Source organism: Bubalus bubalis, chromosome 14, assembly GCF_019923935.1.
Source record: "Bubalus bubalis isolate 160015118507 breed Murrah chromosome 14, NDDB_SH_1, whole genome shotgun sequence".
NCBI classification, from domain to species: Eukaryota; Metazoa; Chordata; class Mammalia; order Artiodactyla; family Bovidae; genus Bubalus; species Bubalus bubalis.
Genome location: NC_059170.1, coordinates 38,710,180 through 38,727,685, shown reverse-complemented (window position 1 = coordinate 38,727,685; position 17,506 = coordinate 38,710,180). Strand labels below are relative to the sequence as shown.

Genomic DNA, 17,506 nt, shown 5'->3' with positions numbered 1-17,506 from the left:
GTATCTTAGGATTATAGTCTTCCCTTCTCCAGGGGATCTTGCCGACCTAGGGATCAACTTCCCAGCCAAGGGATGGCTTTACCAAGTCTCTTATACAGGTTTTTGAGTCAAAGCGTCTTGCATTAGTTGCTGGGAATCTGCTCTTGGAAACCATCACCTTGAAGGTGACGGCCATGCCTCATGGATCGTGGGTCCTGGCTGCATGCATGTGCTTGCTGAATATGATAACTGGCCTCTGCCGTAGGTTTCCATTTTTTGCCTACAGAACAGTGATGAGATGGTCGTGAAAATAAAAGAAGAGAAAGTCTACACACTGGGGTGGGGTTTCTATCCTAAAAGCCACCCTTGTTTTCTGCGAGGCCTCACAGAGGAAATCTGCCTGACACCAGTGACCCACAGTGTGAGATAAGCACAGTCCACAGAGAAAAGGAAAGGCCTGAGCCAAACCCACAGCGAGGCCAGCGCTGGAAGGGGGACGCCCTCCGGGGAGCGAGCTGTCAGGGCCTGGCCTGCTGAGAGCTGGGGGACTTGGGGAGGTGTTGACTCCCAGGCCTCCTGCCCCTTTTCCGAGGGGACAGTGGCGTCGTGTTCCCGAGACCCCGGCTCTCACGTGGCCTCCTCCAGGGATGGCTGAGCGCCCGCTTTGCACGAGTGGCTCAAAAGCTCAGCTGCTTCTCGCTTGCAGCGGGAGGTGGACAGACGGGACGCCCCCAGGTCACAGCCACAAGCCTGAAGCCACTCTGAGCAGAGAGCCTCCACAGGCTAAAAGCTCCTTGACATGAACATGCCCACGGCCACCATGCCGCAGGCCAGGCAGTGTGACCAGAGGCCGGCAGCCACAGGGGGCAGAAAGCGAGTTACCTCTGAGAGCTTGATGCACATGTTTTCCTGCCAGCCTTCCTCCGGTGGGGACTCGGGAAGGAAGACCCAGTCGGCCCCACAGGCCAGAGCGCTCACCAGGGCCAGGTACCTGCGGGCAGAGAGCGAGGGTTTCACGAGGCATCAGGGCTGGGTGCCCCCGCCCAGGACAACCCCACAGACGAGACATGCCCCTCCTGGGATGCTTGAGCTGGGGTGTGGGGCTCCCTGGGGACCTCCCACCCCGACTGCGTCCGTGTGTCCATACCCGCAGTGTCTCCCCATCACCTCCAGGACGAAGGTCCGCTGGTGGCTGGAGAGAGACAGAGGAATGTCCACTTAGCACGGCCGGGCAGATGGCAGGGCCCCAGCTGTCCCCCTCAGACGACCCACTCTGCACACAAGCAAACACTATGGGGAGTATGTTTCAGGCTCTTCTGAGCGAAGGGGCTGCAGCAGTGAAAGCCTCTGGTTGTGTTCTCGTGCCAGGCATGCTCAACGCCACCAGGACATGCGTGTATGGTCTTCCCAGGACAAGGGTTCCACTGGGCAGAGTCAAGCTTCTCCAGCCAGAACCACAGGCTGGATGTCCCCGCATCAGCTCAGGAGACGAGAGCGAAGGAGTCAGGTCTGTGCCCTGGGACCACAGCCTTTCCACAAATGGGAAACTAACTGCCACCAGTAACCCTGAGAACCCAAATGGGGGCTGAGGTTTGTCTCCAGCCCCGGTTCCCCGGGCGTGGCCCTGAGACGGTGGCAAGGGCTCATCCCCGAAGGAGGCACGTGTTCCACTGTCTCACTCACTTGACTTTCGTGAAGATGCTTTGGAAGCCTGAGGGAGCCAGGGAAGGCGTGATGGGAAAGGTTCAGCCCTGAGCCCACAACCCAGGACGTGGGGTCACTCCTCATCCATCAGCGGGAACCCCAGGTGAGGAGGGCGCAGGGCGGGGGCTTGCCCAGCTCCGACCAGGGCCTGCAAACCTGGGCCTCTATGGTCTGCCACTCCTGCAGGGGAGCTTTGTGCAGGACTTGACGTAAGGATGACTTATTTTTTTCATTTTTCTAAATTCTCTGCAAACGCATTTCTTTTACAATCAGAAAGCAGTGACTCTTAAAAATTGAAAATAAAGAGTAAATCAGGAAAACCACTGATTGCACCAATACAAAATTGTTTCTAATATCAAGCGACAAGGCTTGTGGAATTTTCCGGAGCTGGCACTGGTCTACACAGCCCCCTCCCGCTGATCCCCGCGTCCCCCACCTCTGGGCGGTCGTCATGATGGCGTCCACCACCTCGATGATGCGGTGTAGGGCCGAGTCCGTGCCGATGGTCATGTCCGTGCCGCAGAAATCATTGTCGATGGAGCCCACCATTCCCACCACATTGAGGTGCCCGTGCTTCTGTACCTGCTCCGTGCTGATCTTGCCTGTGTGGGGACAAGCCGCACGCCCGGGATGACGTGGGGGAGCGTGTGCTCCTACACGCATCTCCTACCCACCGCGTCACGTCCACGGGACCTAATGCTGCACACTGATGGACGTAAGAGCCAGATGGAGGTGGAGGCGAGGACACAGAGAGGAGCAGCCACCTGACGCTCAGACAGGAGCACCAATCCAGGAACAGAAGCTGGAGGAGGGAAGGAGCGCACAGAGACGGGGGGGGGGGAAGATGCGACTTCTGTCTGAGAGCGGCCTGGCTCTGACTGTGGCAGGTCACCACGTCAGAAGCCCGTCCTCAAGGATGTGGTACAACTGGTACCCTGACTCCTGACAGGCCTGTGGGGCCCTATTATTTCACAGATGTGCTTGGCGCTCTCAGGAAAGACCACCAGGGTTGGTAGAGCTGCTTAAATGGACCACAAAGGTCAAGGCAGGGGCAGCAATGCTCCCCCCACCCAAAGCACCACTGTGCCCACCTGCCTCACACCAGACGTAGTGCAGAAGCATCATAAGGCTCCTGGTGCTGGCATGAGAGCCACTCTCCGTTCCCCAGACAGACTTCACGGAACGTGTGGGTCGTCTGGCGTGAGAGCCACCCTCCGTTCCCCAGACTTCACGGAACATGTGGGTCGTCGCTCTAGTTCAAGCTTACGCCTTTCACAAGGTTGCTATTAATATTACTTCAGTTTGCTTCCACTGGTCATATTTTACATTAAATTGGAATTATATAAAACACTTTTAAAAGATAAAAATCACAGGATATATAGGATTCTTAAAAATCCTTTCCTACACAGCTTTGGAGGTGATAAAGGACCAAGTCTTGTACCAGTGGCTGTAGGGACCCCAGGGGAGCTGGCAGGGGCAGCCGCAGGTGTCTGAGGGCTGGTGTGAGCGGGGCCACCCTTGTGGCCAGGTGGCTTCACCGTGAGCCCCTAACCCTTCTCTGTAAAGCGGGGATCAGCACAGAAGCTCCAGATGGTTATCCTGAGCGGGCACAAAACCACCAGGGTCAAAGTGGAGCCGTGCCTGGCACGTAGGATGTTGGAATAAATGTTATTCTTATAATCACTTTTGTTATTATCTGAGCCACAAATCTGAGTCCTGAGGTGGCAGCTTTGAGGTCTGCAGCACCGCCAGCAACAAGCACGTGCGGACAGTTCACGGGGCAGGATGTCAGCAGTAGGAGCACTGACGGGGAGGGGTGGGCAGCAGAGACGCACCGTCGCGGGCCAGCTCCTCCAGCAGCCCGCTCCACTCCGTCTGGAAGATGTGGGCCCCGGTGAGGCTGCCGTCCCCGCCGATCACACACAGGCTGGTGATGCCCAGCTGAACCAAGTTACATGCGGCCTTCAGGCGGCCTTCCCGAGTACGGAAGTCCTGGCAGCGGGCACTGCCAATGATAGTCCCTCCCTGGAAGAGAAAAAGAACCTGTTTATCTGTCTCCTCCCAACTGCACAGACCCCTGAACATGCGTGCTGGGTATAAACACAGGACTTGGCGTAGATTTCCCACCTTTCATCTTTTCAGTTGATCAACCGTGGAAGTTTGGAGTCTTTCCATTTTTAGCTCCGAACTGGAATTAAATGGCTAAAGATGGAGGACCACTCCCACGGGGGACAGAGTAAGGCAGGAAAACAAGGATGCAGCCGTGAGCTAAACGCACGGAGCAGAGAGAAGTCCATAAGAGGATGACGGCCATCCCATGGGGGGCGGGGGGGGACCCTGCACACTCTCTGAGCCTAAGGTGGGCCAGGGCCAGTCACAAGCCATGGCCAGAGAAACGCCGTGCCCAGCAGCCCCAGGTAACGCGGCTCCCCTTCTTAGCCGGGCTCACCACAGTGACAGTGAGATAGAAATCTGGGTTCTGGCCATTCCCCACAGGAGCAACCAGAAAATTACTGCTTAGGGACACTTAATATCCACAGGGAAGGACTGCTGGGCTCTAAATAATACCTGACCTCAAAAAATCCAGGGGTAACTGATCAAAAATAATTAGTTTTCGGCAAACTGTCAAGAAAAAAATATCAGCTACGTACAGTTCCCAATGTTAAAGCACATGAGGAATGGCTCGATATGGGAAATTATCAGAGATGAGAAGATCAAAACGACAGTGAGGTATCACCTCAGAGAAATGGAAAAGGACACTATTAAAAATCCGCAGAAGTAAACTGTCGGGGTAAGAACAGTGGACCTTTTAATGATGCTGGTGGATGCAGTTGGTAACAGCAATATGGAAGTGCATTTAGAAGGCTTTAATATAAACAAACAGAGCTGCCCTGTGATCTGGCTGTCCCACTCTTAAGAGCATATGAGGAAAAAACCAGACTTGGAGAAAACTATGCACCCAGACAGGCACAGCAGCAGCTTTACAACAGCAAAGACAGGGAAGTAAACAAACTTCCATGAACGGATGAGGGGATAAAAACAAGTGATACATGTACACAACAGAATATGACTCAGCCATGAAAAGAGCGAAAGCATGCCATCTGCAGGAGCACGTACAATTTCAGGATAATCGTACTAAGTGAAGTGAGAATCAGAAAGACAAAACTCCAAGGTACCACGACCAAGTGGAATCTAAAATGGTGACAAATGAACTCCTTCAGAAAGCAGAACCAGCCTCACAGACTTAGAAACGTATGGTTATCAAGAAGGAAAGGTGGTGGGTAGGGAGAAATCAGCAGGTTAATATTACTTGATAAATAATGGTGTGTATGTATTAATCAAAAAAACCCAACTGTATAGCGCAGGAACCCTATAAAACACTCAGTAATAACTGATATGGGAAGAGAACCAGAAAAACATATATATATATATATATGACTAAGTACAAGTGAATCAAGTGGCTGTACACCTGAAAAAACCACACCACATGGTAAATCACCTATATACTCCCATTCAAACAAACAGTAAAAGAAGAAAGAAATGCTGGCTCTGTCCCCCTCAGGCCTTGGTGACCCAGGCTGGGGTCACATCCCTGGAGCCCAAACACTTGGGTCCCCAGGCTGGACCGTCCTGGGCTGAGGGAGCAGGACAACATGCTGGCCCACAAGCCCTCCCCAATGGACCCTCTGCATGAGCTGCAGAGTCCAGGCCTCCTGCCCCCACAGGAAGGGGCGGCCTCAGTGCTGCAGGAGCTCTGGACAGTCCCCTAGGCTCCATGGCTCTGCTGGTGGGGTTCCCACCTCCAGCCTCCTTCTTGAGGGCCCCCCCCAACCCACAGATGACAGCACCCTCCCCAGACTGTTGTTGCAGGAATGGGGAGGTTTTCAGGGGACAAAGGGTAAGGGGGAGAAGTGAGAAGACACAGCCTTGGGTGTTTCCTCTGACACATTCACTCTAAGCTCACCAGGTCAGCTTCCTGAGAAACCAAAGTTGGGCATGGAGAAATGCTGCCGCCTTGTGACCCTTTTTGTAACAACACCTTGAAAATAGGCCCTGCTGCTGGGGCTGCGGCTAAGTCACTTCAGTCAGGTCCAACCCTGTGCGACCCCATAGACAGCAGCCCACCAGGCTCCCCCGTCCCTGGGATTCTCAAGGCAAGAACACTGGAGTGGGTTGCTATTTCCTTCTCTAATGCATAAAAGTGAAAAGTGAAAGTGAAGTTGCTCAGTCGTGTCCAACTCTTGGTGACCCCATGGACTGCAGCCCACCAGGCTCCTCCACCCATGGGATTTTCCAGGCAAGAGTACTGGAGTGGGCTGCCATTGCCTTCTCTGGAAAATAGGCCCTGCTGGGTTCTTCATGTTCTAGAGGCCTTGGGGCTGGAAAGGACACCTGCCCTCAACAAATGCCCTGGGGTAAATTATCAGAAAAGATTTCACTACAGGGCTGGTTTTCAAGAAGCCAATGTCAAGAGGTAAACTGTACTCACACAAATAAAAAGAGCATGGTAAGATCCCCCCCCTCAGTTATCAACACAGAAACGCAACTGAAAACCACAATGAGGATTCACCTCACATCTGTCAGAAGGGCCATCACTAAAAAGATCTACAAAGAATAAGTGCTGCAGAGGGCCTGGGGGAACGGAGAATCCACCTCCACTCTTCATGGGGTGTAAACATGTGCAGCCTTTATGAGAACAGCATGTAGGTTCCTTAAGAAAACCTACAGGAGCCAGTAATCCCAGCCTTGGGCTTAGATACAAGAAATTGCCATGCAAAATGACATGTGCACCCTGTCTTCAGGGCAGCACTCTTTACAAGAGCCAAGACACTGAATCCACCAACAGGTCCAGCAACAGAAAAATGAAGTCTAAGTGCAACCTCTGTACCATAGAGTACACTTAGTCATATAAATGAGAAAAATGCCATTAGCAGAAGCAAGAATCAACTGAGGGATGAGTACATGTACATATGTACATGTGAGCTGATGTAACCCAGAGCGGGACAAGCATCCTGTCTTTTACAGGGGAAATGAACAAATCCATGCAAGAGCACTAACTTACACAGAAAGACAGCATTAGAAAACAGACTTATGGTTATTAATAAAAACCTAAGTGGAGGGATAAACTAGGAGGTTAAGATTCACACATACACATACTATGTATCAAACAGATGATCAAAGACGACCTATTGCAGAGCACAGGGAACTGTACTGAACACAATACAACCTGCATGGGAAAAGAACCCCATAGAGAACAGACACAGGTCTGCTGCTGCTGCTGCTGCTGCTGCTGCTAAGGCGCTTCAGTCGTGTCCGACTCCGTGCGACCCCATAGACGGCAGGCCACCAGGCTCCACCATCCCTGGGATTCTCCAGGCAAGAACACTGGAGTGGGTTGCCACTGCCTTCTCCAATGCATGAAAGTGAAAAGTGAAAGCGAAGTCATTCAGTCGCGTCCGACTCTTAGCGACCCCATGGACTGCAGCCCACCAGGCTCCTCCATCCATGGGATTCTCCAGGCAAGAGTACTGGACACAGGTCTATCTATGTATTACTAAATGAAGGTCCTGTACCACCTAAAACCAACACTGCATCGGAAATCAACCCTACTCTAACAGAATATAAAAATGAACTTATCAGGGAAAAAGAAAATAGCATTGGGCATGAAGAGATGCTGCCGCCTGGTAACAACAACTTCAAAACCTGTGCAGATGGGCTCTTAGTGACACAGGCCTAAGGGGCTTGCCCAGTCCTCATCTCTCAGAGAGAGATATGCTTCATCTAAATTATTTCACCTGATTAATGACTGTCATTTATAACTTTATTGCTACTTCTGTCTCGGGTATTCCTTTGGAAAAGGTGCATGGATTCATTACATATTCTAATGTACTATTGATGATAAGATAAAGTCAAGCATGTATCTGCTGATACTTTTTAAGTTGACCCGTCTTTATACTTAGAAATGTCTGTTAATAGTAGGCTTCCCTGATGGCTCAGATGGTGAAGAATCTGCCTGCAAAGCAGGAGATCCACATTGGATCCCTGGGTCGGGAAGATCCCCTGGAGAAGCAAATGGCAACCCACTCAGTATTCTTGCCTTTAGAATTCCATGGACAATACTGGATGCTTGGGGCTGGTGCACTGGGACGACCCAGAGGGATGGAATGGGGAGGGAGGAGAGAGGAGGGTTCAGGATGGGGAACACATGTATACCTGTGGCAGATTCATTTTGATATTTGGCAAAACTAATACAATTATGTAAGTTTAAAAATAAAATTAAATTAAAAAAAAAAAAAAAGAATTCCATGGACAGAGGAACCTGGCAGGCTACGGTCCATGGGCTTGCAAACAGTCAGACACCACTGAGTTACTTTTACCTCAAGGGGCTGTTGGTTAAAAAAAATACCACCTGCCCTCCACAAATGTCCTGGGGGTAGTCACCGAAATAGAATTCACACAGGGCAAACCTTCAAGACGCCAACTACAAGAGGTAAGGGCCACTCATACTGTTTAAAAAAAAATCACAAGAAAAGATTTCAACATCGTTTAAAATTTTTGAGAAACGCACATCAAAATTACAACAAGGCATCACCTCACATGGGTCAGATGGCCATTGGCAAAAAGCCTGCCAAGAAGAGCTGCTGCAGAAGGTGTGGAGAAACGGAGCCCATCTACGAGGAAGCTGGGAACCTAAAGTGGGAGGAGTCAAGGGTGGACAGTGTGCAGGGCCTTAAACGGTTACAAACAGGGTGAAATGCGAGGACCCCTTAACGCTGCATGCGATAAGTAACTTGGAATAGATGAAAGATCTAAATGTAAGGATCCGATAAAAAGTCTTGAGAAAAATACAGGCAGCACACACTTTGAAATTTATGGCACCAAGTTCTTTATGGATCCACAACTCAGAATCATGAAAATAAAACAAAAATCAACATACAGGACCTAATTACCCTTCAAAGAGTTTGCACAGGAAGGAAACCATAAAAAAGACAACCATCAAACTGGGAAAAAAAAATATTTGCAAAAGGATATTACCCCCAAAGAATTTGTCTCCAGCACATACAAACAGTTGATGCAACTCAGTAACAACAAATACAATGCAAAGACAAATGGGCCAAAGATCTAAAGGGACATTTCTGCCAAGAAGGCATACAGATGGCCATAAAGGCGGGGAAAAGATGGTCAGTATCACTGATTATTCGAGAAATGCAAGTCAAAAGTCCAATGAGGTATCACCTCACACCTGTCAGAACGGCTATCACAAAAACTCTGCAAGAGTAAAAGAGGGTGTGGATTAGGGAAACCCTTCTACACTGCTGGTGGGAAGGTAAATCAGTACCTGCACTACGGGGACCGCAGGGAAGGTCTTTAGAAAGCTGAGCACCGAAGTCCTTTGTGATCCAGCTTTCCCAGGCTGTGGTGAGATCCAGACCAAGGCACCTGGGCCCCAGTGATCATGGCAGCACTATGTACAACAGCCAAGTAAGGGAAGCAACTTAAGTGCCGACGGACAGACAAACAGACACATGAGATGGGGTACAAATACAGAATGCAATGTACTCAGCCACAGGAAGAGATGAAATATTGCCACGCCCAGCCACGAGAAAGGAAGTAGAGCTGACCATACTAAGTGAAGTCACAGAGACAGGGAAAGTCATACGCCATGTACGCTCCCAGTTACATCAAAACGCAGACACAAGTGACTTCTTCACAAAACAGAAGCAGCCTCACAGACTTATGAAAGCAACCTATGGCTGCTAAAAGGGAAAGGTGCTGGCCAGGAAGAAGTTAGGTTGAGATCATTTTATAAATATTAGTGTGTTTATGTTAGTCAGCAAAAACCAACTGATCAGTACAAGTAACCCTACTCAACACTCTGTAATAACAGACATGGGAAGAGACCCAGAATAACACGTACATAACTATGTACAAGTGAATCAAGTTACTGTACACCTTAAAAAACAAGCCATACAACATTATAGATAACCTATACACCCCCATTCAGAACAAACATTAACATGGAAAAAGGAAAAAAAAAGAGAAACGCAGGCTCTGCCCCCTCAGGCCTTGGTGACCCGGGCTGGGGTCACACCCCTGGAGCCCGAGCACTTGGGTCCCCAGGCTGGACCGTCCTGGGCTGAGGGAGCGGGACGACATGACGACATGCTGGCCCACGAGCCCTCCCTGATAGACCATCTGCACGAGCTGCAGTCTTGGATGCGGGGGGCGGTCCCTCCTGCAGAGTCCAGGCCTCCTGCCCCCACAGGAAGGGGCGGCCTCAGGGCTGCAGGAGCTCTGGACAGTCCCCTAGGCTCCATGGCTCTGCTGGTGGGGTTCCCACCTCCAGCCTCCTTCCTGAGGGCCCCCCCAACCCACGGATGACAGCACCCTCCCCAGACTGCTGGTGCAGGAATGGGGAGGTGTTCAGGGGACAAAGAGTAAGGGGGAGAAGTCAGGAGACACAGCCTTGGGTGTTTCCTCTGACATATTCACTCTAAGGGACGACCAGGAACAGGACTTTCCCTAAGGTCAGCTTCCTGAGAAACCAGCGTTGGGCATGGAGAAATGCTGCTGCCTTGTGACCACTGTTTGTAACAACACCTTGAAAGTAGGCACTGCTGGGGTCTTCATGTTCAAGAATCATCAAGGCTGGAAATGAGACCTGTGCTCTATATATTTCCTGGAGAAAATCATCAGAAAAGATCACAACAGGGCCGACTTCCAATAAGCCAATGCTGCTGCTGCTGCTACGTCGCTTCAGTCATGTCCGACTCTGTGCAACGCCATAGACGGCAGCCCACCAGGCTCCCCCGTCCCTGGGATTCTCCAGGCAAGAACACTGGAGTGGGCTGCCATTTCCTTCTCCTGGAGAAGGAGAAGGAAGCCAATGATACTCACCAAATAAAAAGAGCATGGTAAGATACTCCACATCCACAAATGGAAACTACAATAAGGTGCCATTCACACCTTTCAGGACTGTCGGCATCAAAAAGATCTACAGAGAATAAGTGCTGCAGAGGGCCTGGGGGATGGGGGTCTGTCTACACTCTCGGTGGGGTGTAAGCAGGTGCAGCCACTGTGGAGAGCATTGTGGACGTTCCTGAAGAAATGAAAAACAGAGTTCCCGTGCGATAGGGCAATCCCACACCTAGGCGTATTTGGGGAAAAAATATTAATTCACAAAGAGACACACGCCCGATTTTCATTGCAGCAACCTAAATGTCCATCTACAGAGGAATGGATAAAGATGTGGTACATATATACAATGGAATATAGTCAGCCATAAGCTGCAATGAAATAATGTGATCTGCAGACAAGTGGATGGACCGAGAGATTGTATTACAGAGTGAGGTCAGAAAGAGAAAAACAAATACAGTATTGCTTATACAAGGAATCTAGAAAAATGATACAGATGAACTTATTTGCAAGGCAGAAATAGGAAGAGGTGTGGCGAACAAACTTATGATTACGGTGAGGGAGGGGGAGATGAACTGGGAGATTGGGATTGACACATATACGATACTGATACCATGTTTAAAATAACTATTGAGAACCTACTGTATAACACAGAGAACTCTACTCAGTGCTCTTGGTGACCTGAATGGGAAGGAAACCCCAAAGAGAGGGGGTCCGTGTATACATACTATAACTGATTCCCTTTGCATAGCAGAAGCACAACACTGTAGAATAACTGTGTGCCAATAAAAATTCTAAAAAACTCAAGTCACAGATTAATATGAACACAAACATTTCAAAAGATCAAACCACAAGTAAAACACTTGCCATGAAGTCCATTCTTTCCACATAATCTCTTTATTTCTTAATCGACTTGGAGCCTTCACTGAGCTGCATTGTTCCTGGAATTTATTGGGCGTGACATATTCGGGCAGGCTTCTTTATAATTCCATGTAAGAGCTGTTTTGCCTGCAGTCGGAATTACCTCATCATTGCACATGCCAAGGAAGTCAGCCCTGAGTCAGGGGAGATGCTGTGTCCCCACTAAAGCCACAGCCCTCGGAGGCTGCTGGTCAGGGGCCTTCCCAGGCCACGGTCACTGATGCCAAATGGCACCCCAAACCCAACAGGCAAAGAGATGCACCACTAAACACGCAGCACCAACAAACCAAAACTTCTCAACACTGATCTGCTCCCCACAAGTACCACTTGCCATCAAACACAACTTGTTCTTACAAGGATAATTCCTCAGCGTGCAAAGCTTTCTTCAAAAAAAAATTAAATGGAAAATTAAGAACATATTCTTTCCATAATGCCAGGCAGCACATTCACCTGTTTTAAGTGCTCTTGGGACACAAGCAGGAAAGGTTTCAGACCAGAGAGAACTCAGAGAACCGAGCGGGACGAGCGCAGCACGTACCACTTGCAGGATGCTGGAGACGCTCTCCCAGTCGGCTTCCACAATGTTGCTGCCGCCGTCAACCATGCCCTGGTAGCCCTGAGGAGGGAAGGACATTGTTAAGACTAGGTTCAACTGAGTTGACACATTAACCGATCCATGAGTGATGTAAAACAGAAACGCCAGCGACAATGGAGCCGAGTCTCTAGGAGCCTGGAGCTCAGGGGACAGCGTGACCCGAGTTACAGGGGTGATGCTAATGCTCTTCCCAGGTGCAGAACTGTGAGAGAGCCCCTCAAATGTCATCTCCAGTAATGAGAATGCTGCCCAGACTAATCCAGGGTGCTACAGAGACAGGGCATTCTGCCTGTTGTCCACTGGCTCCCGAGAGATTGAAAAGGGATGGAATGACCCCAACACCATTGGTGATACCACACGCACTTGCTGAGAACAGTGGTGTCAACCACACGGAGTACAGGAACACATCCGCTCGGTAACCTGGGAGGGTCTCCAGCCACCGGATAACCCGCAACTCTCCAGGCACGGGAACAGGGTCTGAAGGCACAGCTGATGCCACCCACCCCCATCCGCCTCACCTTGGGGCTGGTGCCAGCTCACGACCCCGAGCGAGGCCGCAAGCAGGTCTGGACAGCCATGAACGTTTGGCCAGAAGACCAGAGACAGTGACTTTTCAACTCTAAATGCAGCCCATTTTCCCCACAGAATATATAAGATCAACAACAACGGAAATGTTCACTTGCACTCTGTCTACGTGACTCACTTTCCAGGGCATTTTACCCCTGAAAGGGAAAAGGTATTGGCTGTTTAGAAAAGTTTATAATAATTATTGTTGTGGATTTCTATCCCCTGGAGAAAGAACGGCAACCCACTTCAATATCTGTGCTTGGAGAATTCCATGGACAGAGGAGCCTGTGGGCCACAGTCCATGGGGTCACAAAGAGTCGGACACGACTGAGCGACTAACACTTTCATTTCACCATAGACAGTATAATTACATACATTATATATAGCACATTATACATCAATATTGTACATAAATACACATACACCTGCACGTATGTGTCTAGTCTAGGGTTCACACATGACGATGCTCCCTCAGCCTCAGGACAGGCTGTGTCAGGGGTACCCACAGCCCTGCCTTCACGCAGAAGAAGTGGCATTTCCTCCAGACACATCTTGGGCCAACTCCAAGGATCACTTTTATCTTTTTGTCCCCATCTCCCTTCTTTCTTTCTGGAGACCACAGAGGGTGTACATTTTTAGCCTGCTCCATTGAAAGCCCTGAGCCCAGGGCAGCTGTCACCCTGGAAGGCGAGGGTGATAAGCCTGAGTGTGATACGATCCAGGCCTCCTCAAGGAGAGGGAGCGCTTATCAGAGGTGCTATTTCAGTTGTGTCCTGGTATGTCAGCTACCTGAGGCAGGCGCTGTCCTGCAGGGCACCCTGCTGCTCCAGGAGCGGACGAAAAACCAGGCCCTCTCCCCTTCTAAGGGACTCCAGGGAGCTTATTTCCACAGAATATTAACAACAGAGGACAGACAGGCAGCTAGCAGATGGTGGATAGATCACAGACGGCAGGTGATGAGCGAGCTAGGTAGGAGGTAATTGATAGGTGATAGATGGGAAAGGTCGGTAAAAGGCTATGGTTTCGTTTTTCCAGTAGTCATGTATGGATGTGAGAGCTGGACCTTGTACAAAGAAGGCTGAGCACTGAAGAACTGATGCTTTCTAACTGTGGTGCTGGAGAAGACTCTTGAGAGTCCCTTGGACTGCAAGGAGATCTAACCAGTCAATCCTAAAGGAAATCAGTCCTGAATATTCATTGGAAGGACTGATGCTAAAGCTGAAGCTCCAACACTTTGGTAGTGTGCTGCTGAAAACTACCCTGTTGGGAGTTGACGATTTCTGAGAATTTAAATACGGATTTAATTTTTTTTAAAAATCTGCAAATCCTTCTGCTCCTAGAGTAAGAACATGGAAAACTGTTCTACAGACCATAACACTTATTCTGAAACGTAAAATGTTCTCCAGAAAGAGTCTGGTTATTTTGTGCAGCCTAGATACACACAATAAAGAAAGTAACTAAGGAATAGGGGATGAGCTTGCCAGTGGTGCTCTCCAAACCTCTCATTGCGCCCATGGGCTGGGCCGTAGGAAGTGACTCACCCTGTTAACTGCAAACTTGTTAGGCCCGTGGAACATCTGAAGAACTACCTACTGCGGTTTAAAATTGTCTTTTGCTAATATGGAAGATGTTACTGAGACAGGAGGACTGGTTTTACACAGATGTTACTATAATTTATCAGTTCTGATAAGCTTTTTCAAGTCTCCTTACAATGTTGAATACTATTCCAACGTAGCCAGAGCCCAAAATATTTTCTAAAATTCTCTTTTGGAATCTGCCTTTCCGAGCCAGTTCTATGACTCACACAAGAAAAACAAACTGTAAAACCTTTGAAGCTCACTTAGTTTTGGACCAAAAGTAACACCATCTCGTTGGTGCTGGTCATAAGATGACCCAGGAGACCCTCAGCTGTCTGATCCAGTCCAACACCAATCACGTCCGAGGCTCTGAAGCCACCTTAACTCACTGTCAGATCAGTTTGAACAAAACAGGCACAGTCTGCCAGCTGGTTATGGAGGAGATGGTGCCACACATAGGGGTATTTTTAAGCATCTGTTAAATCTGTTCTAATAGTGTAAGAGCTGGTCACCTGGGTGGTTTTCTCTTAAAAGAAATCTCATGAGTGCTGTTTAAAGACCCAGAACGAAATTCCAGTCTTGGGCTACGACAAAGTTGGCTTTTAAAAAAGTTATTTTTTGGTCATGCCTGTATGCTTGCCAGATTTCGGTTCTCTGACCAGGGCTTGAACCTGTGCCCCCTGCAGTGGAAGGGCAGGGTCTTAACCACTGGACTGCTAAGGAAGTCCCTAAAAATGTATTTTTAATTTATCTTATTTTCTTGGAGGTATAATTTCTTTGGTGTGGGGATGGTATCACATGTGTTTGCATAAGCCCAGACTCAAATTTTAGATATTTACTATCTAGAGTCTTTTGTGTATCGATTGCACCTTAACAAAACTTAAAAAAAAAGAAAAGATATTTGCAATAATTATACAAATTGAAGACAAAGATGAAGGTGAAGGAAAGTTACTGGTATTTTAACTCTACCTGGTGGCAACTTGGCCTTCATTTTTCTGAATACTCTTAAAGAGAAGATGTCTAATAGTCCCTTCTATTTGTCAGTCACTCAGTTCAGTCGCTCAGTCGTGTCTGACTCTTTGCGACCCCATGAATCACAGCACGTCAGGCCTCCCTGTCCATCACCAACTCCCAGAGTTCACCCAAACTCATGTCCATAGAGTCGGTGATGCCTTCCCACCATCTCATCCTCTGTCGTCCCCTTCTCCTCCTGCCCCCAATCCCTCCCAGCATCAGAGTCTTTTCCAATGAGTCAACTCTTCACATGAAGTGGCCAAAGTACTGAAGTTTCAGCTTTAGCATCATTCCTTCAAAAAAAATCCCAGGGCTGATCTCCTTGAGAATGGACTGGTTGGATCTCCTTGCAGTCCAAGGGACTCTCAAGAGTCTTGTCAACACCACAGTTCAAAAGCATCAATTCTTCGGCGCTCAGCTTTCTTCACAGTCCAACTCTCACATCCATATATGACCACAGGAAAAACCATAGCCTTGACTAGACAGACCTTTGTTGGCAAACTAATATCTCTGCTTTTCAATATGCTATCTAGGTTGGTCATAACTTTCCTTCCAAGGAGTAAGCGTCTTTTAATTTCATGGCTGCAGTCACCATCTGCAGTGATTTTGGAGCCCTAAAAAATAAAGTCTGACATTGTTTCCACTGTTTCCCCATCTATTTCCCATGAAGTGATGTAGTCCACTGAATTAGCTTTCTTTTATACAGAAGATTTGAGACCAATTCTGCACTGAAGCCAGGTAAGATGCTCTGCTCCGTTCAGGCTAGGCTGTTTCTTTTCTAAAAGAAAAGTGTTGCATGGGTCCTCATGTCTTCTCAACTTGGCAGTGCTTTTCCTAAATCCTAGATTCTTTGGGGAGCAACACGGTTTGAATGGCAAGCCTTTCAAGGACCAGAGGAAACAACTGCTAAAAAGCTTACCGGGCTTCAAAGTATTTCCTAGATACTGTGACCACCTACATTCAGAGGCTTCTCCAGGGGTCCCGAGCAAACACCCACGTTTGTTTCCCACAGAATAAAGATTTCCCAAGTCAATTCGTCGTTAATAAAGCTTCTCGTGTATAGCATTTGAGAGCCAGCACACCGGTCGGCTCTGAACCGCTCAAGGGCCAGCAAGTCCATGGTGCTGGACCAGCTGTGGGTGCCAAAGAGGCGGGCGGGGACAGCTCTCCACACGGACGGCTTTAGAGGTACAGGAACGACGGTTCTATTCATCCACAGGAGAGTCCGTGCCGAACCTGAGACCACACACTCCCCACACCCAGGCCCAGGGCCTAAGAGGCCCCACCAGGTCCTAAAGGCACGGACACTGCAGTCCAGAGGACCAGCCATCACCCCTGCTTGCTGACTTCATGGCTTCAGGGAAAACGCCCTTGGCTTTGTCCTCGGTGAGATGTGATCAACTCCAAAATTCTCAGCAGCTTGGAACACGACAGTCACGGCACAGCCCTGCACTTTGTGCTTTTGAAACCCGATAATAAACCAACATGATTTATTGAGCCCTCTGGCGTTATTAGATTTCTAAGCCAAAGCTCGTAATACACAGTTCCTGGTAAACCAAAAGTCATAGCAGGATAAAGCCAGCCCTCTTATCTCAGTGACTTACATGCTTAATTAGTGATATCAGTGGGTGGGGCGGAGGCAGGGGGAGACATGATCATTTTTGCAACTTGAGCACTAAAATGAGAGCTAGCCCTCTATGGTCCGAGGCCACGGGAGTGATGCCAACAGCGGTCAAGCCAGGTCACACACGAAGGATTCTGCTCGAGGCTGGCAGGGAGCAGCATGTGGTTACAGAGGTATCCCTCATGGCTCAGATGGTGAAGAATCTGCCTGCTGATGCAGGACACTCAAGTTCGATCCCTAGGTCGGGAAGGTCCCCTGGAGGAGGGCATGGCTACCAACTCCAGTACTCTTGCCTGGAGAATCCCATGGACAGAGGAGCCTGGTGGGCTACAGTCCATGGGGTCACAAAGAGTCAGACACGACCGAGCGACTAACCCTTTCATGCTCAGGGCTGTGATGGGTCACGACTCCAGGTGGGCACAAGTCAGCCTCCTGCCAAAAAGGTGGGTTTCCCGCTGCGTCCCCCAGGTCACCGGCCTGCTGTGAATTAAATTAAGGAGCTGGACCAACCTGGCACAGGGCATGTTGGCCGAAGGGCCAGGCGGCACTGCCTCCCTCTCAGCCACCCGAAGAAGCTTCTGCCTCCCTCCCAGCACCACTGTGGCTGTT

The 17,506-nt window shown here is 49.3% G+C and overlaps 1 protein-coding gene across 1 annotated transcript in view; it reads right to left on the bottom strand.

Annotated features, from left to right (window-relative positions):
• The window catches only part of LOC102400527 (phosphofructokinase, platelet), a 54,082-nt gene that overhangs the window by 21,631 nt on the left and 14,945 nt on the right, over nucleotides 1–17,506 (bottom strand). Inside the window, exons 3-7 of the mRNA XM_025264079.3 lie at nucleotides 12,059–12,136; nucleotides 3,519–3,708; nucleotides 2,120–2,285; nucleotides 1,127–1,171; nucleotides 862–970 (exon numbers count right to left, since the gene is read on the bottom strand). Coding sequence (XP_025119864.3) covers nucleotides 862–970; nucleotides 1,127–1,171; nucleotides 2,120–2,285; nucleotides 3,519–3,708; nucleotides 12,059–12,136 — 588 coding nt within the window. The remainder of the gene's footprint in view (nucleotides 1–861; nucleotides 971–1,126; nucleotides 1,172–2,119; nucleotides 2,286–3,518; nucleotides 3,709–12,058; nucleotides 12,137–17,506) is intronic.